The 23,417-nt window shown below is 37.3% G+C and overlaps 2 protein-coding genes across 3 annotated transcripts; one reads left to right on the top strand and one right to left on the bottom strand.

Annotated features, from left to right (window-relative positions):
- Window positions 1–118: 118 nt before the first annotated feature.
- Window positions 119–11,783, bottom strand: LOC129360559 (protein eva-1 homolog C-like). 2 transcript variants are annotated; one of them, XM_055030874.1, is made up of 10 exons: window positions 11,718–11,783; window positions 8,004–8,127; window positions 7,136–7,298; window positions 5,862–6,070; window positions 4,705–4,828; window positions 3,343–3,495; window positions 3,114–3,257; window positions 2,416–2,487; window positions 2,248–2,328; window positions 119–750 (listed from the first exon to the last, which is right to left on the bottom strand). In XM_055030874.1, the coding sequence occupies exons 3-10, from the start codon at window positions 7,230–7,232 to the stop codon at window positions 365–367; spliced, it is 1,266 nt and encodes a 421-aa protein (XP_054886849.1). In that variant the 5' UTR covers window positions 7,233–7,298; window positions 8,004–8,127; window positions 11,718–11,783; the 3' UTR covers window positions 119–364. The 2 variants fall into 2 exon arrangements, with proteins under 2 accessions (XP_054886849.1, XP_054886850.1); XM_055030875.1 differs by lacking the exons at window positions 8,004–8,127; window positions 11,718–11,783 and having other exon boundaries at window positions 7,136–7,302.
- Window positions 11,784–12,753: 970 nt separating this feature from the next.
- Window positions 12,754–18,452, top strand: LOC129360786 (chloride intracellular channel protein 2-like). Its single transcript, XM_055031192.1, has 6 exons — window positions 12,754–13,066; window positions 14,956–15,065; window positions 16,364–16,489; window positions 16,605–16,705; window positions 17,221–17,402; window positions 17,966–18,452. The coding sequence occupies exons 1-6, from the start codon at window positions 13,007–13,009 to the stop codon at window positions 18,122–18,124; spliced, it is 738 nt and encodes a 245-aa protein (XP_054887167.1). The 5' UTR covers window positions 12,754–13,006; the 3' UTR covers window positions 18,125–18,452.
- Window positions 18,453–23,417: the final 4,965 nt, after the last annotated feature.

The raw sequence follows: 23,417 nt of genomic DNA, 5'->3' as shown, positions 1-23,417 counted from the left end.
TTGCTTAAAATCTCTAGTAGTGCAGCTTGTTCTTATTTATAAATAACTATCATCATTATAGGATCCACTGGAACCAATAAATGTAGGCTTGGTGCGTGGATGCAGAAATACATCACTGTATGGAGTACCAATCAATTTTTATTAGTTTTAATATTTTTACATTATGTTAATTTCATACTTTTCATACATTAGACAAACCAGTTCAATAAAAACAGTTAAAGTGGTGGAAGATTTTCCTTTGAGGATATTAATTAAAAGAGCATGTGGTCAGTTTTGATTTTAAATGCACCAATCCCACTCAACATTTGCTACATTAATGACAGCCAGCAAATGAAAGTTTCTTTTTATTTCTGCCAAATTTTAATCAGTTGTTGTAGGTTTTAATCTTGTGAATGGCGTAAGGACTGGAGTCCAGCTGTGGCCAGATATCTCCGTTGGGATGAGCTCCGATCTGCTGCACTTCTCGCTCAACCAGTTCCACTGACAAGGTGGACGGGCTGAAAGTCTCCGTTGCGCGGTAGGACTGCGTGAGGTGGCGGAAGGACGAAGTGTCTGAGACATCTTCATCAAAGAGGTCGTCCATGAGCTCCTTGCGCTGCCTGCGAGAGGTTTTCAGCTGATAGTTCAGGTCAGAAACCAGATCCTTAACGTCTCTCACCAGTGTGGAGCGAAGCCCGAACAGACAGAGCAGGAACACCAGACCGGCACAAATACCAGAGACGAAATACAGAGCCACTTTCTCTGGGAGACCTGCAGGAGAGGAGAGGGAACATTAATAACAAATCAAACACACTCCATATTCACGTAGACCAAAGATGTAGTTATATCAACATACAGCAGGAATAAATTCAGTTCTAAAATGCAAAAATGTTCATCCAGTTACTGTCCAGGACTAAATAAGTGGTTTTAAAATAAAATCTGGTTGGTTGTTGAACATTGACACCAACCATACTCCACCCACCATCAGCATTTCTACGGAATCCTCAATAATAAGCATGATTAATAGTGTGCAGGCAGGTGCTTATTTTTGTTTATTATGATACTTTACCGTTCTTAGCTAAATTCTTCATAGAAGAAAGTGTGAAAGTGCTTTTTCAAACTTTCACAATGAACCTCATTTAGATGTTTTACATGAAAGACCACTGGATTTAGCTGTCAGTCGTCAATGTAACGCACTAAATCTTAAATGTATGCATAATATGTAGAAGAAAAAGGGATGCAACATCATGACAATGAGATAAGAAGGTCAGGAAAAAGTTAAGTAAAAAAGTGAGGGAGAGGGAAGTAGGTCGGTTATGCTAGTTTGACTTTGACAACCTTGACATATTGATGTGCTGTGGAAAAACGCAATCCACACATGAACTCTGATGATCATCAGGAAAGCAGGTATTTAAATAGGCTAATCAAGCACAGCTGCATTCAGTCGATCACGTAATCATCGCAAAGTAAACATCAAAATTGTAACGGACTGGATGTTTTGTTATTTTTCTGGGAAATGGTTGTGTGTTTTTTGGTGTTGAATCCTGATACATTAGTGGTGCTGTTGTCAATCAGTTACTTTGGCATCGTGTCTATGCATAATGTAGACCATATGGAGAAAAAAGAAGAAGAGGAGGCGTTTTGAATTGTTCTTCAACAGTTTTTCTGGGTAGTTTTACCCTTTGCTGCGGCGCTCCTCACTAAATTAATAATGCCTACATCTCCAGGTTTCATTTTGCTGCTTTTTGCCCTCAAGCGTTGTGCGCATGCATGAAATTTCAGGGTATAAACGACAGCATCCAACGTGTGCCGATAAGCAGGTATAGAGAATGGATGGATGGATGGAAAATCTGGCAATCATTCAGAAAACTTATTACAGCTTATTTTATTTGAACAACGTCAGGTTTGATGTGCCTCGATGGGTGAGCCTATCTTTCCACCTTTTCACTCTTTCATAAGTGCATAAAAATTTGTGGATTTTCTAAACAAGCAGGTGCATTTATGCAACACAAGGGGGCGCTCACCTAACTGTATAATGGGCATTTTTAAAAAGCAACAAAAAGAAACCCTGACACTAATTATTTAGACTGCTGATATCTCTGTAATAACTTACAGTTCTCTGTAAGTTATTAAGAAACACATTTTTCAAAATAAATATTATACACCTTAAGTTTGGCTTTTGTTCTACATCTGACTGTGGGCAAATATATCAGAAGGGTCCATTAAAAAAGCTTGACAAATGGTGTCTCAGGGTATTAGAGCACATACCCAATATTTTTTCAATGATCTCCAGACAGTTGATAAAGAGGCCATTTTGCGGCCTGTAGGTGGGGCCAGTGTACCATCCACCTGCAGGTGAGAGGGGTCTGAGCTCAGAGACCAGTCAGCCGGGCAGCTAGAACAACAAAACCTGAGAAAATCCAATTAGTAGCTCACCGTGTGTGAGGTCTGAGATCATGAAGGGATCAGTCGACCCTCGTCCCACATCTTCAAGAAGATATCTGGGCACTAAAAAGAAAATTATATGAAGAATAACATGCTGCACTGCAACAACATAGTGTTATCAAGTATTTTTGGTCTAGCTTCTAGTGCAAATATTTCATTACACTTAAAACAAGACAAAACTAACTTACAAGTAACTTTTCAGCAAGACGTAGGAGTTTTTTTTCAGTCAATAATTTCAATTCAGTTAAAATTAAAAAATGATTCAGATTCTTGAAAAAGTAAATGGCAATGGCTATTGGCATCTACTCTTGTAGCAGTCTGTATTACAGAGAATCTGAAAAACCCTCTGACTGAAGACACTATGTCTTCCCAAAATCTGAATAAGAGGATAGTGAGGGTTGTCCACGACTTTCTTGATTTTATTATCACCATAATATTGATGAAAACGTCCTAGTTTAGTTATAACATGGGAAAAATATCTTGTTATTAGTGAAATACTCTGCCAGGGAGATAGTACTTTTATCAATGTTAATAAATTATTTACTTAAACTCTTACATCTTGCTGAATATTTACTTGTGAGTTTTTTTTCCAAGTATTCTAAGTTATTTGCACGACAAACCAAGAATACTTGGTAATGTTTTGTGTTTTTGCCTCAGATGTGGATAACAACATCCACTCTGTTATTTACCACAAGTGAAGGAAACTCGCAGGTGTTTCCTGGTGCCGGGGAAACAAGGGTCCCCAAAGGTTTGAGTATCTGCAAAGATTGAACAGTTTTCTCTGCCGTGACACCTGCGGAAAACCTTCCTCAGAGCCAGAGCTGACAAACACTCTGAAACAGAAAAACACAAATATAAATCACACCTTACAGTTGTAGCAGTTTTTCCCCTGTTTGTCACTAAATGTTGGCTTCAGACCCATGTCGGATTTTGATCCCGGCTCCTCGGGACAGTTGGGACTTCCATGAAGCAGGTGTCCAAATGTAGCAGAGTAGATGGCGAGGACGGACTCGTTTCTACACAACAGCCTCAGACGCTCGTTTTCACACACAAGTCTTGTGTGATGATGTTCTGGAAAAACAAATTATGAAGCAAAACCAGATAAGCATCTGCAGACTGATATGTTTCAGACTGTGACATGGTGGGTGCTCCACTGTGAGAGTGGGACACTCAGTGGGTGTCTTCTGGCGTCTGGCTCCAGGAAGTTGGCAGCAGATACTGAATGCTGCTGGGCGTGGGCCTCAGGCTGGCTGCACCACTTCCTGTGGATGCTCTTTTGGGATTAAAAGTTTTTTAGAGTCAGTGATCTGATGGACTGATAAGGTGGGTGGTTCACACTGAAGCCCAAAGTGACCCAAATCCAATCCAATTCTTTTTTCTTTTTTTTTAATGCGACCTGTATCTGATCTTTTCATGACAGCCTGAACAACACAACTTGGATTTTTTTTTTCTTTTTATATATCCGATATGTATCCAATATTTTTAATGTGACCTGAACCTGATCGGTCAGGTCATCTGACCTGAGCGTCATTGGCTCTCGACAAACGTCACTGTTCTGCACTTACATATTCGCAAGTGGGAAGAAAAATAACAACCATGGTGGACTATAATGAGGATGAAGTTGTTCATGTGCGGATAACAATTTCAAAATTGTGAGCCGGTAGCATCTATGTTTACTTCCGCAAACGCTGAGCACGCTCTCTATGTGTGACATTATTGCGCCCTCTACTGCGCATGCAAAACACGTTCAGGTCATATGCGGTTCACATTGGAGAACATGCACAGGTGGCATATATTTGAAATGTGAACGACCACACCAAAAAAAAAAAAAAAAAAGAAAAAAGAAAAAAATTTTTTACAAAAAATCTAATTGGGTCATTGTGAATGTAGCGTAAGAAGACTACTCTGCTACATTTGGTTGACTTTTGAATTAAAAGTCAACCAAACTTTTAATTAAAACAACAAAATCCAAATATAAAGCTAATAGTTTACAATTCAATTAAAATAATTTTGCTACATATTGCAGAACTCCATGTGTAAATATAAAATTTCTTCTCTTTATCCATTTAAAAAAAAGTTTGAGTAAAAGTCTCCTATCCCAGGTAATATCACCATTTGTGTGATGTAAAAAATTGAGTCCAACATTCATTGCAGGAATTTTTCAGCATTACTGTGACATTTACTATGTAGCATATTGAGCTGAAAAACAGACAAAATGTTTAGTTTCGTTAATTAAATCTAAGACACAGTAGTTTGTTTTCAAAGTGTTCATTCATGTACCTGGTTTGCACTTGTAGGACACCAAGAGGTACTTGGAGGTGAGTGGACAGGGATCTGGTCCAAACACAGGAGCGAGGACGGGAATGTGGCATGACTGCTCGTCCTGACACTCCGACTGCACCTTCTGCAACAGCGGGACAACATCTGGTATTCTGCATGAATCGATGAAGTAATAAATCTGTACTTTTCAAAGTGAGGCCGCTCAGAGGGCTGGAGGGAAGATGCGGAAAGAAAAGAACCCAATACATTTTCAAATCATAAATTTTAATCTTTTTACAAATGGAATTATTAAACATGACTGAAAACACTGGGTAAGAGTTTCACATCAGTCCATATTGATAAATGTCAATGTCAATAATTAGTGATTTTATTTGTTTGTTTTAAATATCTGAAAACTTTTACACTTTTTACTCCTCATCATTGTTTACTTTAAGCATTTACTAGACACAGTGCTACAATATGAACCCTCCAGTTGCTGAACAGGCTGTTGCTAGCTAACCAAAGATTGATTAGTTAGTTGATTCCACCAACTTTTCTCAGCTGGTTGTGAGGAGTAGAGCTGCTCAAGCTTTTCTGCTGCTTACATCTCCCAGAATGCTGTGCGGTTCTGTATCATATTTATTGATATTGAAAGCCATAATAACGTCACCGTGATGTGAGCTAATTAGAAAACAACACTAACGATAGTAGGTGTGTTGCAGACATAATGGAGCTTAGGAATGATAAAGCAGCTGGTGTTAAAATGTTGGTATCAGGAGCCTCAAATGAAGATCTGCTTAGGGCCCCACAAAGTGTTGGGCCGCTCCCAGATTACTATAAAAATATTCAGTTCTCTTAGCAAAAGAGGGGATTGTGGTGCAAAGTTTGATCTGGTAATATATTCAACATCAGATTAATAAAGGCACAATACATAACCTGATAAAAAAGTTTTTACCGCAGAAATCTTTGTCATCAAAATCAGAAGGTACGAGGCAGCATTTATACTAAATTAATCTAATAATTAAAAGTGAGAAAAAAAATGCTTTAATTCAATGACATATTTTGTCTGTGGGTTTGCAAAGAACGTCCCCAGTCAGAAGCTAACGTTGTTTTAGTGGCAATGGCATGTAAAAGTATTGGAAATACCTAATAAATCACATGACTGTAGTCTCATCTACCTCTAAAGCGGTGGAGGAAGTACAATCTGTGTCCTCCTCCTCTGCTGTGATGTTACTGTTTGGTGCAGGGCATAAGTGTTGATAAGGGACACGTCTTCCATAGAAGGCCGATAGGACGGCTACGGATGTCCTGGAGGGACATTTGATGACGAGCAGGTCTCCCTCACAAGCGTGAGCCGTGTGGTTCTTCAGAATACTGTGGAGAAACACTGAAACACAAACATGAGATTATTTCACTTCCTCCCTCTTTCATATTTATTCATCAGGAATGTCTTGTTAACCAATTACTGGTTTGTAAGACATAAATGTGACTATATATGGTCCATGTGGACAGGGTGGTGTCCACAAGACTCCGTCACTGGGTGTAGCTCTCCAAGACAATGTTTGGACTATGACCACACAGACAATTATGTTTCACAGAAACACAAAGACACCACGCTGAAGTCCTCCCTCCCGTCTGTATTTCCTGTAGCGGCGCCCCCTGTCTCTTATGTGTGTACAGTAGTTCCTCTGATGCTGTCATGTGGACTCCACCTCTGCTGGCGAGCCAAAACTCAGGAACTGTGGTCAATATTTAATGGAACAGGCACTGACTTAATGTAGTTTGACTATTTCTAGAGGACAACTTTCACATTTGTCAGCAAACAAGGGAATCTAGAGAATATTCTGATGTGCTTATTTATGGATATCAGAATAAAGAGGGATGAGTTCAAATGCATGCTGTTTTATTTTCCAAAAAATCTTGAAACCTGCATCATTTCCTTCCACATTTTTTCTCTACTTCTGCATGAAATACAATCAAGTTATGGTAGCAGCTTAACAAAATGAGGAAAAGCATAGAATGTCCGAAAGTCACTTGAATTTTTGCACAGCACTGTAATGTCCTACGTAGGCGACGTTTTGCTTGTTTGCTCTGGCCGTACCAGGCACTTATTCACAAAGAGCTATTATAAGTTTGATGCCACACAAAAACTCTCAACAGCTACTGTCAGATACACAAAGATTAAAATCAAAATTGTGTCTCAAAAATCACAAAGCAATTACTTTCACTGTCAAAAAAAGAAAGATCTGGTTCTGCCTCATTTTTTTCTGCTGCCTCTTCACCCTGATTTAAATATTCCAGCTAAATCGTCAGCTCAGAAAGAAGGATGTGCATGTTGTTAGGAAATGTCTCTCCGAGGCTTCCTGTTGTGGAAGCGTACACATGTGGAAAATCACGCATCAGCATTTTTTCACTCACACATTAAAAAAAGGGAGGAAAGCGAGGAACTTACAAGAGAAATCAGGTGCAGAAAGTGCAACGGGCATCTTGAGAGCAAGAAAAAGAGAAAGAAAACCTAAAGATGCGAAGAAAGTCCATGTCTCTGTCATTGTGAGTGTTCAGTAACAGCACTGGGTTTTGCTGTGCTTGGAAACGGGTCAATGATGCCTTTGTGTCTGCAAAAAGAAAAATACAAAACACAGCCTCCCTGCAGTTCGCTGTGTGAACAACAGTTTAAGTCAGTTGGTAAAACCCACATGATGATGTCATGGTTTTGTAAATTTCTGCAAATTATATGCAACTATACTGTCAGGAATGAATATGTTATGCTGTGATAATGACAGAAACAGAAAAAAAAATCAAGATTCTTTGTGAAACACGGTGGAACGAGCCCTTTGCCACAACGAACTGAAAAGCCGCTCAGAAAAGAAGAAGCCAGGGCTTCAAATGCTACATAAAAAGCTACATTACAGTTTGCAGAAGCACAAAGGTGTCAATATTTAGAGATGCCCTGTGGTCTGATAGAACCAAATTTATGTTGTTTGACCAAAATGACCATCGTTACATTAGGAGAAAAACACTGAAACTTGGAAACCTCAGAACTTTTTCACCTGAATTTTAGAAACAATTTGTCAATTTATTGTTGGAATAATAATAAAAGTGGTGTTTCATATTCTAATCTGGACTTCTTCACTTTCTTATGAAGCCATAAGACACATTATCCTGTTGCGACACACAAAAAGAACTCTCTGCATAAAAATATGATCAATAACAAAGAATAGCTGCACTTTTCTGATAGAAGACAGGAATAAATTAGGGGAAAATATACTTCAAAATATCCAAAGTCCAAATAAGAAACATGATAAGCCAGGACCAAATACCTGCAGTGAGACAGCAGCAGGATCCTGTATGGACTAAAGGAAAGTGGAAGAGTCCAGAGGAATGTGGTCATGGAAAACAGGTGAACCGAGCTGACAAAACGCTTTGAGAATGTGATCTGAGGAGCTGAGAGGAAACGACCCAAAATGAAAACACAGGGAGACACAACACAAACACGTCTGCTCCATGAAAAAGTACAATCTAATTAAATCCAGCCGAAAACAATTCAACTACAAAACACAACACAAAGAATCTTACAAATGAACTAACTTTGGATCATAATAAGCAAACCGGCGTCCCAGGAAGCTAGAAAAGGTGAGGTAAGTAAAAGTTGATCTGAAACATTTATATAGTATTAATACAGGGCCAGTCCAAGGTTGAACGGGGCCTTGATGCAGAATTTAGTTTGAGTCACAAAATCAGATTTAGTGAAATATTGAAGTGAAGGGAAGTTTAATTGGCTGAGTTTGATTGATCATTTTTTTCATAATTAGATGTATTTTTGAACAAACTGAGCTCATACACAAAGAAAAGATTACATTACATTACATCTAAATTAACTTTCCAGTTCCTTTAATTCCTAAATTCAGAATAGAACACCACCATTTGAAGGTAAACGCTGCTAATCCACCTCAGTTGCTTTTGCCGCTCCTCTTTACATCTCTGTCTGGCTTCAGGGTTGGATGTTGATGCATCTTTTTCAACTCCTCTGAAATTTTGAATCGTAGGTCAAATAATATTTGAGCTTTTTGAGGTGCAAATCAGCTGCTCCCAACAGTTTGATGTAATGGATACGCATCCACCTCACCGTCATACCTCGTGAATTCCCAGAGATGCATAAGTCAAGTCAAGTTCATTTTCAGTTCAGTTTCCACATCTCCAAATCCACAAAACATCAAAACTAAGTCTATGGCTGGTCATATTCCTCATCATTTCAAATTTTAAATGCATTATTGGTCCCAATTACATTACATGGTTATTACAGTTTACAGTAATCATCTAGGTAGGAGTCTGTTCAGTAAATTCAGTATATTTCCACACTTGTGTTGGTTTAATATAGGTAACTAATAGCGACCGTGATAAAAGTTTCTTTGAAAGATGTTTGCATAGGATTAACAACAGTGTTGGAATAAATAGGTAGGAGGTGAAATTGGTCACTATTTAACTTGTAGGCTTGGACATAAGTGGTGACATTTTCTATGGATCTTTCTGGAAGTGTCAGAGTTCCTGACTCCAACACACCAAGACCATGAAATATAACTAAAGTTAGCCAAAAATGTATTCATAAAATGTCAATTTCTTTCAAATGACGGGCTATGAATCAAAAATCTTGCTTAAAACATTAACTTTCACAAACAGGACAGCAGAGAATTGTCTCTTGACCTCAATGACAAAATCAAGTGTCATTTTCTTGGACTCCGTTCTCCACTGTCAGGTCCTGTTTATGGAGATAAGACCCTCTTTTTCCAAGAAGTCACTTCCAGCTGCTGTGTGTCTCTCCATGACAGATTGGCTTTCCTATCACTGCAAAAGCACAAAACCTTGGCAAGTATTTTGGTCTAATTTCAAGCCCACTTGAATCAACACAAAACTAACTTACAAGTGACTCTTTAACAAGATGTAGAAGCCTGCTTTATGTCAATAACTGCTTAATTATTACACTTACAATATGGGAAAAATGTCCTGTTATAAGTGAAATGATAAAAGTGGGACTAGGACTTTTTAAAAGCATTATTGAGACATTATTGACCTAAGACAAGCTTCAAGATCTTGCTAAAAAGGTAAGTTAGTTTTGTCTTATTTCAATTGCACCAAGATATTTGCAAAAACAATTGATAAGACTTGGTGCTTTTTTTGCAGTGGTATTGCTTTTCTGGAGAAGAGGAAGTAAGAAAACAGGGTACTTCCCAAAGTGTGCAAGTTTCTTCAAGCAAGTATCATATTGAAAAACAACTATTGAAGTTGTCCAAACTTTTCCTTTTTTTTTTTTTACTTCTACCTACTCAATAATAAACAGACTTTTTGCCAAACCTGCTAATTTAAACTACCCTCAGGTCACAAAATTTGTTATATTTAAAATGCAAGAATGAGTTTATTGTGATTTTTCCATTTTGTTTTACTTGTATACCTGCTCAATAATAAACAAACAATTTATGAAATATATAGACTTTACATAAAACATGGTTTCAGACTGTTGCTTTACCAAAAGAAAAGCAAAAAATATCAGACTTTTGGAGATTATCACCACGGACACGTGTGGGAGGGAAACTCCCATCGTACCACGCAATACAATTCCTTTCACCTCCCAGAGGGAGTATGGATGAAGTGTCTTGGATTTACAAGCAGAAAAAGGAAAAGAAAGCTGGGGTCAAGATAGTTGCAAAGTATCAGGTCATCTCCTCCTTGGTCAGAGTTTCCAGTGTTATTTATTTTAATGTGATATTTTGTTTATCCACAGTATGAATTTTCCAAATCTTTTTAGACCTCCATGTTAAATAGACACATGACTCCCAGTCTGTTATCCGTGCTTTTTAAATTCCTTAAAATGGATTTCACAATCTTTCTCTGTTACTGCTAGACACGTTTCTTCTGGGAAGTTTTCACTGTACCAGAGGGGATTTTGCAATATAGTTTCCCTTCCACCCTTTTGTGTAAATGAGCTCATTTTACAAGAATCAGCAGTCCTGAAAACTGACCCAACATGCTCCACTGCTATCATTTTTCAATTTAAGACGTCTTCACAAACTCACATCCTCAAGTGTTTAGAAACACCACATGCTTTACTTTGCTGGTATTTTCGGTATTTTCACTGGACAGAAGCATGAACTTTTAAGCTCACATCATAAAGGGAATCCCCAACAGTATTCAACTCAATAACCACAAAAGAAAAGGAGAACTAGAAAAGAAACTATCGCAGTAAAACACAATGATCGACTAAAACACCTGCCTAGTTGTGTTAGTTCCCTTTTTGTCGCAGACACACCCTCCCAAAAATATATTTACATTTTCTCTAAATGAATATGTGTTTTGCAAAATATGTGTTTTCATATAAATTGCATGATTGTAAAGTGGATTTCAATGGTACTAAACAATAGAGAAGCATTTTAATTGTTTAGTTATCTCTTCAACTCGAAATGTAACATCGTGGCAAACTCTGAATTTGGTACATGTGGTTTGAATTAAAACAAAATAAATATTGCAGTCCAGATTGTACAAATAAAATGTGAAGTTCTGCAAATTTCAGTTACGTTGAGTGAGCTAAAATTCATCACAAGAAATGAATTAAAACTTTAAAAATAATAATAATTAAGAACACATTCAGCTGTGTAAATGTTAAAACAAACTTCATGAAATATCTTAGCCGAAATGCTTTAATTTAAATTAAAAAAAAAATGTTTCCAATCGATTACTATTGCCTATGGTGCATTCAAGTACATCTCGTATTCTATAACATCTGTATGCAAAACAACTTTTAAAGCCGCAGAATGCAACTTTGATTAAAAGAAATGTTTTTACATACTTGCTAAAAGTGTCACCATGTTATAACATTTTTTTGTGAGACAGATAATCTGTGCAAAGATCGATCACCTCCAACTCCTCCCTGAGCTTCTGTAGCCAAGTGAAGAAACGCCAACAAAACCAGCCAATCAGAGCCAGTGGGTGGGGCTTAACCAATCAACTTCATTTACTCGCTGCTAAATGTGTTAACTACTTACGGTGACAGAGAAACCGTTTATTTGCAGTCAGCGGTGGCGATGCTAACTAGCCTTAGCATTCATGACGTGCTATGCTAGCTGTGGCTACCAGAGAGCAACAGACGAAGAAGAGCGAGCTGAGCAGACCCGCCTCCTGGGCTCTGATTGGTTCTTTTGAACATGGGGCTAAAGCAGAGGAGTTTGTGTTTTCCCTCAGGTTATTAATCTCATCCCAAACTGTCACAACATGGAGACAGTTTCAATGTTTTTAAATAAAAGTTACATGTTTCAGCTGTAAAATGTTTTAAACTCTTTTTAATGATCAAACATTAACAAAATCTTATCTAGAAATTCCCAAACATTAACAGTGAACAAGTGGATTTATTATTCTATTAATGTTACTAATTAACGTAACATTGGAATAATAATAACAGAACTGTGATTTTTCTGTTTCGGTACCACTCTAAAACCTTTAAACAAAAACTGGTGCAGAGGTTAGTCTTAATACTCACGCTCCCATTGTTTTATGTGTAAAGTTGTTTTGGCTTATACTGACTTTGTGATTTTTTTGTAAAAGCAAAAACCTCGGTTGTTGTTTTGACAGCTGTGCATTTGAACTGCCAACTGTCAAAACCGAGAGTCCCAATAAAAACAACGAACATCCCAGAACAGAAATATGTTCACCACGAATATCATGAAAATATTCGCAATACTGGCTTGAGAAAAGAATAATTCATCCTGTTATGTCTTGAACTGTGATGTGTGGAAATAACTAGGAGAAAGTGCAGATTTTATTTACTTTCCTGTATCCAAAGCAGATGAGGGATATCTGGGTTTGTTAGTCATGTTTCCCAGAGTCCTCGGCTCACACTGTGTCCTTCCATAGCAACAAGAGTGTTGATATCTGACTGGACGTTATGAATTGTGTTTTTTATATGCTTTGAGTCACTCCTCCTTATCGGTTCCTGTGTATCACAATAAGCAAAGGAAACTATTTTAAGCTTCTCCTCTTATAGTTTGAGTATATAAGAGAGTGAGGAGTGAGCAGTTACCCGCCCATTTTTCTGCAGGTCCTCCCTCCAGTTGGTTTGTGAAGAAAGCTCAGTGCGATACCCTACAAGGAGCAATCAAACACGAGAAGGCAGGAGGTGACACCGCTTCTCCTAAAAAAAATACACAAAAAAGCCTCTGCAAGGACACACTCACCAGCTTCATATCAGTTTATTTTTGAGGATTTCTTGGGAGACTTTTTACTGAAGGAGAATCTTTGACTGGAGCAAGTAATTTGGTGAAACTTTGGTGAAATTTATATGAACATGGCACTTCGACAAAGCTCAGAAAAGGAGCCAAGCATCGAGTTGTTCATTAAGGTCAGTAATTTCTTTTTATTTTCTTCCCAATTGCTAGATTTACTAACAGAACATAAGAGGTGGTTACAGTACCCAAATATTTTACTTGAGTAGCACTAACTCAACATGTTTCTATTCAAGTAAAAGTAAAAAGGAGCGTCCAAGAAATTACTAAAATGAGAATGAAAAAGTATTTGGTAAAATGTCTACTAAAGTACTGAGTAACTGATCAAATGATCAGTTATTTAATATGTAAAAATTACCTCTTTAATGGAACAAAATATTTTTATATTTTAAAGCTCAATGAAAATTATTAAAATGAATAACATAAACCGAAAATAAACATTTTCCAGGTCAGTTACTTTCAATATAAAACTTATGAAACTTTGACAAAAACTCTAGGTGTGTGTCTTTGGTTAAAACTTGTTTGTTTTTCATTCAGTGGGCAGAAACGTCACCAAAAACTTTGATGTCCCCAAACAGAACCAGAACTTCCTTATTACTGAATCTGTTTCCAAATACCGTGTGAAGTAGGATGTTTGTATCCCTCCGCTGAGGGTCAGAGCAGCCTGTTATCAGTTAATTAAGGCAACAGACTGGGCTCACGTTATCACTGCGCACCCAGAAGAAGACAAGAGCGTGGAGAGAAAACTGCGTGGCCTGAAGCCTGAACCACCAGGCACACCCACTTTAGACCAGCAGGGGCATCCATGAAACATTTTGTAATGTTTTGTCACTCAGAAATAATCAGCTGACACACACAAGGTTAAATAAATTAGAAAAACAGTTAGCTATTTTAGTCATTAACTTTTAATATCTGTTTTCCAAAAACTTGGCCAGTCGTAGTTGAATGTATAGAGCCCAACGTAGTCGCCATATGAAGCCCCGTCTGCTAATAAAAAATGAATTTATGACTGAACTTACCAGAAACATTACAGATTATTTATATGACAGCGGGAATGTCTGGTTAGTGTAGGATGATGCATCGGATGAGTCAAAATTTGGAGCATTTTAATGATTTAATGGCCTATCACATCTGATAGTCCGGTAGACTTGGTTCTATTGAAGACCAAAATTGCAACATTTGTTAAATTTTCAGTTAGTGTGGTTCACTTTCGCATTGCACTGTCAAAAGATCAAAACTAATTGAAGAAGCTGTTCCCCTCCTGGCCTGTTGTGGCGCTGCACCAAGAACCACAAAGGAATTGACACAAAAATATCAGAAGACAAGAGCGCAACTTCTTTCTTCACAAAGTGTTCACAAAAATGAAATAGTGTCAGATTTTAGCACTTGTAGGATTTCACTTTTGTCTTTGGCAAGAGACCTCAAGTCTTCTCTCCTGCTAGGACTCAACTTGCGTATTTGTTTAGGTTATATTTACCCAGAATGCCCTGCACTACAGTCAATTTTATGTTTTGGGAGCAGAAACAGGGCTTTAAAGAACACAACTGGTGTGAATGGACCCTAAAACACAGAAATAACTCTTAATTTTAACACTGAATCATAAGCTTTGGTTTAAATACCAACTTAAGCACCATCAAGTTTGGTATGAGCACACACTCCTACCAAAAATACACTCCACTTCGCTCATGTCTTCCGTATTAAAGTTTATAAATAAACATAAAACTGAATCTTATCTGAAACTTGGCACAAATTGTGACCACTTTGATCACAAGTGGCTGAATTTGGACTGTGTGTTTTTCCGCTGCAACACAATGCCTGCATTTCCCTTCCAAGGAAAAAATGGCCTTTAAATGTCCCAAATGCTCTTTTTGCTGCCAGAGTAACCTTTAAATCAGCAGAAAAGATTAGAGAGACACAGCTGAGAGGATAAAACACAAAATTACTCTTGAGTTTGAAGATAACAAAACAAACACATCTAACCTACTTTATTGTGTTTTTGTTCTAGGCTGGGCATGATGGTGAAAACATTGGGAACTGTCCTTTCTGTCAGAGGCTCTTCATGGTGCTGTGGCTGAAAGGAGTCAAGTTTACAGTGACCACTGTTGATATGAGGAAGTAAGCACCCCTCTGCTGAAAAAAAACATTTCCTGAGCATCTGGTCATGGGGACTTTCACACAGAACACACCATAGTTTTGTCATAATCCAAACCACTTATCAGCTGTTGCAAAATATTGCTCGCATTGGGTTGCCAATGTGAACCTGTAAAAATGTAAAAGTACAAAGATCTCTGTCACTTTCAAACCAGCACCTTGTTTAATTGGGAATTTATTGTGTATATTTCTCAGGGTCAGAAAATAGGCAAATAGGGCCAGGAAACTTTGTAAGGATGTAGATAAATGAGTGATTCATTACACACACAGGCAGGCCTTTCAAGCACATGACCACTCCCAGAGTTGTGTAAACCCAACAGCCTGCTAGTAATAATAGTAATAATCCAGAGAGACATGCTTGATTCTGACATCCTCAAAGAAAGTCGTGATTTTAAGGAGCAAACAGTTGGCAAGTTTCAGAAGCAGGAATCGTTCAGAAACATACAGAAGTCATCTGTGCTGACTGATTTAAAGATTTGAGCAGGAAAATACGATGCTGAGCACGGTTTCTTAGTCTCAAAGCCAGCTTAATAACATTATTATTTTTAATTATGTATTTATTACTTGTTTACTACTTATGTCAGTTTCATATTATTTCAGTAACCAAAACCAATTTTGTTTTTAATGTAATCGTAAGGTATCAACATTTAGCCCTTCTTACAGATTAATATCTCTGTGAAACTGTGTGATTTATGTTGATGCTCTTATTTTGAAATGTAACCGGACATTCTCTGTTAAGAGAGGCAGGAAGAGAAGACATGGAGTCACCGCTAATGTCGGACTGGCTTATATCGAAACACTTACCCCCAAATCTTCTGAAACCCGTTACAGAAGCAAACTCGTGAAAGCAAACATAATAATTGATGCCAGAGAAGATAGTTAAGTTAGTGTCCAGTTAGTTAGCGATAACCAGACATTGTGTTGTGTTAGCAAGTCCGAATGTCGGACTTGCAAACATAATCCACTTGCCGTCTTATCGAAGTCAATGTAATTAACCCTGAAGTCTTCTGATACACTGAGTTACAACTAAAGAATAAGAAAATGAAAGAAGTTGGATTAGCTAGCAATACTTTTTAAAAGTATTAAATTTCACCCAATCAGGAGTGGTCTTTGAGGAATTCCTTGTTCTTTGGTTGCCCACTTAGGTTGGCTCTCTTGAGACACGTCTTGGGCCTCAACAGTGAATTCATCCTTAGTGTTGACATGTTTGATAACAAAATTAAATCGTTGCCCCTTGTTTCTTCTATGTGTGTCTTCTCCAGGAAGCCGGCTGAGCTCAAAGACTTGGCCCCGGGGACAAACCCTCCTTTCCTCCTCTACAACGGCATCCTTAAAACAGACTTCATCAAAATTGAGGAGTTCCTTGAACAAACACTTGCCCCTCCCAGGTACAGTGGCTTCACACCATTATCCAAATACCAAGTGAAATGGGAGTTTGAGTATGTTGCTCTCTTTTAAATTAAAGTAAACATTAAGGCTTCTAATCTCACTTCTCTGTTAAAGGTATCCTCATCTCAGCCCAGTGAACAAAGAGTCCTTTGACGTGGGTTCGGACATTTTTGCAAAGTTCTCCGCTTTCATCAAGAATAGCCCAAACAATGCCCGTAAGTGTGTTTGTGATTAATTAATCTGTCTATGCGAAGGCCAAATAAGAAAGCCCAAACTGGACCCTTAACACCTGACAGTCCAGTGGACTTGGTCTGGTTTAAACATTCGTTACATTTTCAGCTGGTGTGGTTCATTTTTTCACTGCTCCTCACTTTAAATGAAAGGTGAGGAGCCTTCAGGTATCCAAGGCCGCAGTACCAAAGACAGGTTTCTGTTGGTTATTGTTCCTATTAGCTCTGTTATATTTTGAGCATTTGATGCTGTTGTGTTGGACTAGGGATGCATCTAAAAGTTGCAAGATGGTAACTCTTGAGGACAGGTCTTGACTTACCTGATTTAGTCTCCGATAGCCGACATTGAACCGATAGCTTCAGGAGACCAGAACTCTTGAGATGTGTGGACTCATGTAGATTTTTGTTTTGAAGCAATAGATCCATAGATTTTTAATGTTTAATTTAAGGACTACTGGAAAACGACGGTGCAAAATTTCTGTTTTCTTCTGATATTTCAGCACAGGAAAAGATTCTCCTGAGAGAGTTTCGCCGTTTGGACGAATACTTAAACAGCCCACTCCCTGAGGAAATCGACCACAACTCTGCAGAACCCATCGCCATCTCCAGGAGGAAGTTTCTGGATGGTGACCGTCTCACCTTAGCAGACTGCAACCTGTTGCCCAAGCTGCACGTCATCAGGGTGAGAGGTTTCTATTCCTGTCTTTTTTTATTCAAGACAGGAAAACAATAACAACCCTTTTTCACAAATACATGTATTTGGGTTGACTGGACCAATCAAAGGCCTTCTGTTGATCAAAAATTTAATATTTTGATATTAAAGTTTTCAACCAGCAAGTTCTCAAACTAACAAAAGCTCTTTTCAGTCGCTAAATCTAAATTGGTTATTCAAAACAAAAGGTTATTTAATCAAAGAATGTTTAAAAACAATGAAAATAACCAGTATTGGCTTAATGTTGATGGTGGACAATAAAATAAATCTAGTTATTTTCAGTAAACCTAATATTGACTTTAAAATCAACCATGGCAGAAATAGTCCAGGGATTATCTGCTTGTAAACATGGCGGATGCGCACGCAACGTGGCTGCAAAAAGAGCCGTTGCGAGTTACCCGCATTCATCTCTCCGTCTGAACGTTAGCTAGCACGTTTGACAGCGCCTTCTTTATGCGTATGTAAATGTACCACCCAGCTACACTTATAAAAAAATAGAAGAAGAAGAAACTAACTCCTGATTTCTGTTTCAGGTCGCTGCCAAGAAGTACTGCGATTTTGAGATCCCAGCCGAGTTCACGGGAGTGTGGAGGTACCTGGAGAACGCCTACGAACGGGAGGAATTCAAACAAACATGTCCGGCCGACATCGAGATCGAGAAGGCTTACTTTGGCGTCGCCAAGCGGAAATAAAAACTGACATCCCAATCACGTTATTCTCCAAAATATAACCGGCCTCTGGAGGGCGCTGTTGTCACAGATATGAGCTCACCTGATGAATAAGACATTCAGTACCGTGAAAGCATCATTTCACATGTTTATCTTTAGTTACTCAGATGAAAAAGAGCCAGAGTGCAATTTACTGTTAGTTGAGTTATTGTTTATAGTGTACATATAAATATTTTGAATGCTTTTTAAGAATAAAAAACATGCATAGGGATATTCATGTACATGACAGTTAAGTTTAGTTTGATGAACTCTAACAAATACACTATCAAATAAACGTACTTGTTTCTCATCATGACATTTCTGTTGTTCTTCAGGAAAATAAAACCGGATATCTGGGTGTAGAGGCCATTTCATATATTCTAATTTATTTTCAGTCACAGAAAAAGACAATTTTACAGGTTTAAAAATATATCCTCTTTTTTATATGTGGTACAGTCGACACATTCAATGGGAAATAAAAGAAAAATGATGAAGAGTGGGAACATCATCCAAAGCCAGGATCTAAGCATCGGCCTGCTGCGCTCTAGTTGGTCACACAGTATTTCCAGAAACACGCTGCAAGCGGAAAACAGTCCAGTTAAACACAGGAAGGAGGGATAAATTACCAAAATATCATTTAAAAGAAAAAAGCATTATAGCTCGGGTAAAAAAAATTGTAGTAAACATGACTTAAAAACTATTCAGTAAGGAATGCAGGAGTGATTATTAGAGAGAAAAATCGTCTCTTCTCTCACCCCTTTTGTTTGTTTTTGGCAGACTCTGCTCTGATCGGACAAAACCCTGAGAGCGCAGCTTGTCTGCTGCAGCCAGCTTCAGGACAACTTCTTTAAGATCCTCCACCTGGAAAAATAAAAGTAAAAATTTGATTCAGAAATTCGAGTTTAACCATTTTTGTCGGTCAGTGACATTTTGGTTTCTGTTTTTCTTCAAACTGTTTGTGAAATTTTGTAATTATCTTGATGTATAGTAATAAATATGCACTAATTATTACACTCTTACCATATTTGCAAAATTTCCCTGTGGCGGTAAATCCTTTGCCCCTAAAAGAATAAGTTATCACACCGTTAATGTCACATATTTAATCTTTTTTGTGTTTTTTTGCTGTAAATGTTGGTTGTCCCGGTTTCACCTTTGGTCCAGGAGTCTCTACCTCCGTTCTGGTGCATCATTAGAGGGTAAAGGTTATTCGCCTCTCTCTGTTCCTCCTCGGCAGGATTGGCTCCATCTTCCACCTCTGACACCAACTTATGAATGAAATCTGTTGAAATAAAACAACTTTGTTTTGTTTATATTGATGTTTACACTACAAAAACATAAAATCTTACCAAGTATTTTTGGACTATTTTCTGGTTCAGATTAATTAACACAAAACTAATTTACAAGTAATTTTCAGCAAGATATAGGAGCTTATTTTATGTAAATAATTTCTCAACATTGATGAAAAAGTGCTAGTTCCACTGGCAGATTAATTCACTTATAACATGGAAAAATTTTATGTTTTAAATTAACTAATCTGCCAGTGGAACAAGCACTTTTTAAATCAATATTAATAAATATTTACTTAAAACAAGATTTTTCTGATGTTGCTTATGAGTTTGTTTGTTTTTATTTCAAATGTACTAAGATGTTTGTACTACAAACTAGACCAACATACTTTGCAATATTTTTTGTTTTTGCGTTGTTTACCAAGTAAACCTTAGACTTTGGTCACTTTTTGTTGTAAATATCTGACTTTATAAACTTAGTAAACACATCCAACAGATTTGCAACTCCTCAAAGAATATCTGAGTTTTAATTGTGTGACGTTATGCTTCTAGTCATGAAGACTGTTTGTTTTGGGGGGGGTTTGTGCTCTAAGTGAAATGATCTGCAAACTAGCACTTTTTCATTAACAACAAGGAATTATTCACTTAAAACAAGCTCTTATATCTTGCTGAAAAGTTACTTGAAAGTTGGTTTTGTTTTGTTCTAAGTGTAGTATAGATATTTGCACTATAAAATAGACTGAAAATACTTGGTTACTTTTAGAAAGTACATTTTCTGATAATAAAAATATAATTTAACAATCAGAATAATAAGATTTTTCCTGATTTCCACTTTAAAATCAAGAATAAAGTTTGAATCTTACCTACTTGTGGTTCCATGTTGGGTTCTGGATAAACAGGCAGAGCGTGTGTCCATGTTGTAGAGCAAATCAGAGCTAAGAGGTGAAACAGAGCTGCAGAAAGCATGGTGTCTCTCCGTTCAGATGGCCAGATCTGGACTGTTTTCGACCCAAACGGGAACTTCACTTTTATTTCCTCCGCGGCCATCCATCACAGCCTGATCAATACATTATCATCACACCCCAGTCTTTTTCTTTAATGGTTCTGACACGAAGAATCGGGCGTCACCGATACAATTTAGGGCACCCTGTCAATTCAGCTGAGGCCTATCTGTGCTTGGACAGAGAAACCAAACAAATGTTTGCTCTCCGGCGGCAATCAGAGCAGCTCTGATGGTTCATGTTTGGGCTTCTGGTCATTGCTCATGTCTGCGGCCAGAGGAAGACGCAGAACGCCTGGAAATGTGTCACTGGTGGGTTTGTCTACGTCATTCTGCGACAAATGAGAGATATTTCTGAAATCGTATGGGATATGTTACAATCATTGATTTGAAAACTGTTGCTATAAGTTTTGCAACAAAACAAACAGAACATAGTGGAAAGTGGAAATGAAGTCCAAACAGGATAAAATCAGAAAGAAAAGATTACATCATATCAAAATGCCTAATTATGCTGTTGCACAAGCGGAACAAATCATTTTAATTTCCAACATGTGAAAAATATCTTGTTCCAGTGGCAGATTATTTCACTTTAGACAGAGTTGGATGGTAACTAGTTACATTTACTTGAGTAACTTTTTGGAAAAAATGCACATATACGAATACATTTACTATGTTGACTCGCCACAGAGAAATTTATTTGCAGTTTTAGGTGAGACACAGAGAGCAACAAGTTTACCATTTTACAAAAGCAATGGTAAAAGCAAGTCCAATGGCAGAAATTGGTTTAACAAAGAAAAAGTTTTAGAGCAGAACCATGAGAAGTTGAAGAAAGAAAATGGGCAACTTAAAAACACACTAGAAAAGTTCAGGAGGGAAATTGAGCACCTCAATATCAACAACAATGCAAGGAGTCTGGTAGCAGAGAATTAAATGCTTATTAATGAAAATTAACATTGTAAAAAACACTCAGCTTTGACTTGGAGTTATCAAAATCAACAATCCAGCAACTGAAACGCAAGTATAATGCAATGGTTAGATTAAACATGCTCCTGGAAGGCATACAAAGGACGATAATAATAAATACAGAGGTGACATTGAGAGCGAGGACAGAAGAATTACAAAGGCTTGAAGTTAATAACGATGAGCTGTTGAATTCATTTTTTGTTTTGAATGAAAAACTGCAACACATTAATTCCAGAGTGGCGGTAAAATCCAATGAAGGTCCCCCAAGTGAAGAGACCGCAGACAAAAGAAGACACCGAAGATAAAAGCCCAGAAGAAAACTCAAGACCAAATATGTTTCAAAGAGTCAGGTACATTTTGGTTGACATGTACCAGTCAGGAACAATGAGATACTGGCTGCCATTCTGGATTTTCTAAATTTCTCAACAGGATCTTTGGCCGGCACCAGGAGTCTTCGCTGGCGGCAAAGTGTGAACTATGGGGGACACCGGCACTAAGAGCCTGAAAAGAGCGTTGATCCACTGGTTTAACAAGTGGTCCAGTAAATAAATTATTTGTGAAATATTTTTATTGTAAAACTGATTTGAAATGTATTCAATTTAAAATAATTTTCCTGTGCAAGTTTTAAGAAAAATATGAATAGCTTTTGCTGAAGCATTGTGATCTTGGTATTATTAATTGCTCTTTAGTGATTCCCTTATATCAGCAGACATTGTTTTTTTCAAAAATGTCCCCTATCATTGTTTCCTCAAGCAATACAGTGCAAATGTTACAGATAAGACTTTTAAGACATGCAAATTAAACATGCAATTATTCATATAATGCATTTAAAATAAATTATGTTGTATGATATTTATATAGAATAGTAGTTAATTAAGAACTTCATATGCTCTTCTGTATGCAGATCATAGCATGTTTACTTCGGGAGTATTAAAGCAGTTTACCATGTATTTCTCTGTTTTTAATTAACTATGTTCAAGAGGACAAGAGAGAAGGAAAAGTGGAACAGAGAATTATTCAAGTAGAAGTTTAAAGTATACTGTTGTCTTTTCAATTCATCCAGATTCCTTACTGACTATAAAAATACCTTTTATTCATTATGAGAGACTATATAGACACGCTGATGTCAAAATTTAATCCACCTTTTTCCTATTTGTAGGGGAAAATAAGAATTGAGAATGTATTCACCTTCTATACAAGCTGAAGTTAGATCTATAAAATAACAACAAAGTGAGAAAGGATTTGTTTCAAAAAATGAAAAAAGGTTTTGAACTCCTTTCTCCTCATCAAGAGTTTGGCCTGTGAGGCTCTTTGTCAAACTGAAAGCTCTCTAATGCTCTTCAGATCAGTGTGCAGGCCGTCGGGTGATTTATGGTTTCATCTCTTTTTGTCTAAAAAACAACATTTGATGAATCCCTCTGCCAACCAGATGACAATAAGAAAGCAAAGGAGCATTGTAAAAGCTTAATTTTATAGTCAGTGAAATCAAAATAGACTAATTAGCAGACTCATTAAATAAAATTTCCTTGGTGAAACTAGTGTTTTTTTATTCATTTCAGACATTTAATTTGAGGTAATCAGAATGGACACGTACCTTTTCCAATCAGCTCTGTTCAGGATCAGCTGTAGATAAAACTAAAGTGCAATATTAGTTACTGTTCATTTTTACAATGAAAGTTGATGTATTTTTTAAATGGATGTTTGTCTTTTTATGTGTTATTTTATCTGGGTTTTTTTTTTCCTATTTTTTAAACGTCCAGTACTTTTGAACAGTATATTTAGAAAAATTCTAAATATACAGTTGGGGTCTGTTTTTTTGTAATATATTTATCTTTGGGTAGTATTATACATTCTGTGTAACAGTATAAAGGATAAATCTCATATTTTGTTATTTATTAAGGTTTTTGATTAAATATCCACACCATTTATCACTATGAATCAGAGTGTCTGCAAAGAGATACTTAAGTCAAGGCGAGCTGTTTTAAACATCCTGAAGGGGGCAGCACATATCCGCTCAAACAAATGAATG

Source organism: Poeciliopsis prolifica, unplaced genomic scaffold, assembly GCF_027474105.1.
Source record: "Poeciliopsis prolifica strain line A6 unplaced genomic scaffold, Auburn_PproV2 SCAFFOLD006, whole genome shotgun sequence".
NCBI lineage: Eukaryota > Metazoa > Chordata > Actinopteri > Cyprinodontiformes > Poeciliidae > Poeciliopsis > Poeciliopsis prolifica.
This window is presented reverse-complemented; position numbering and strand designations above follow the sequence as displayed.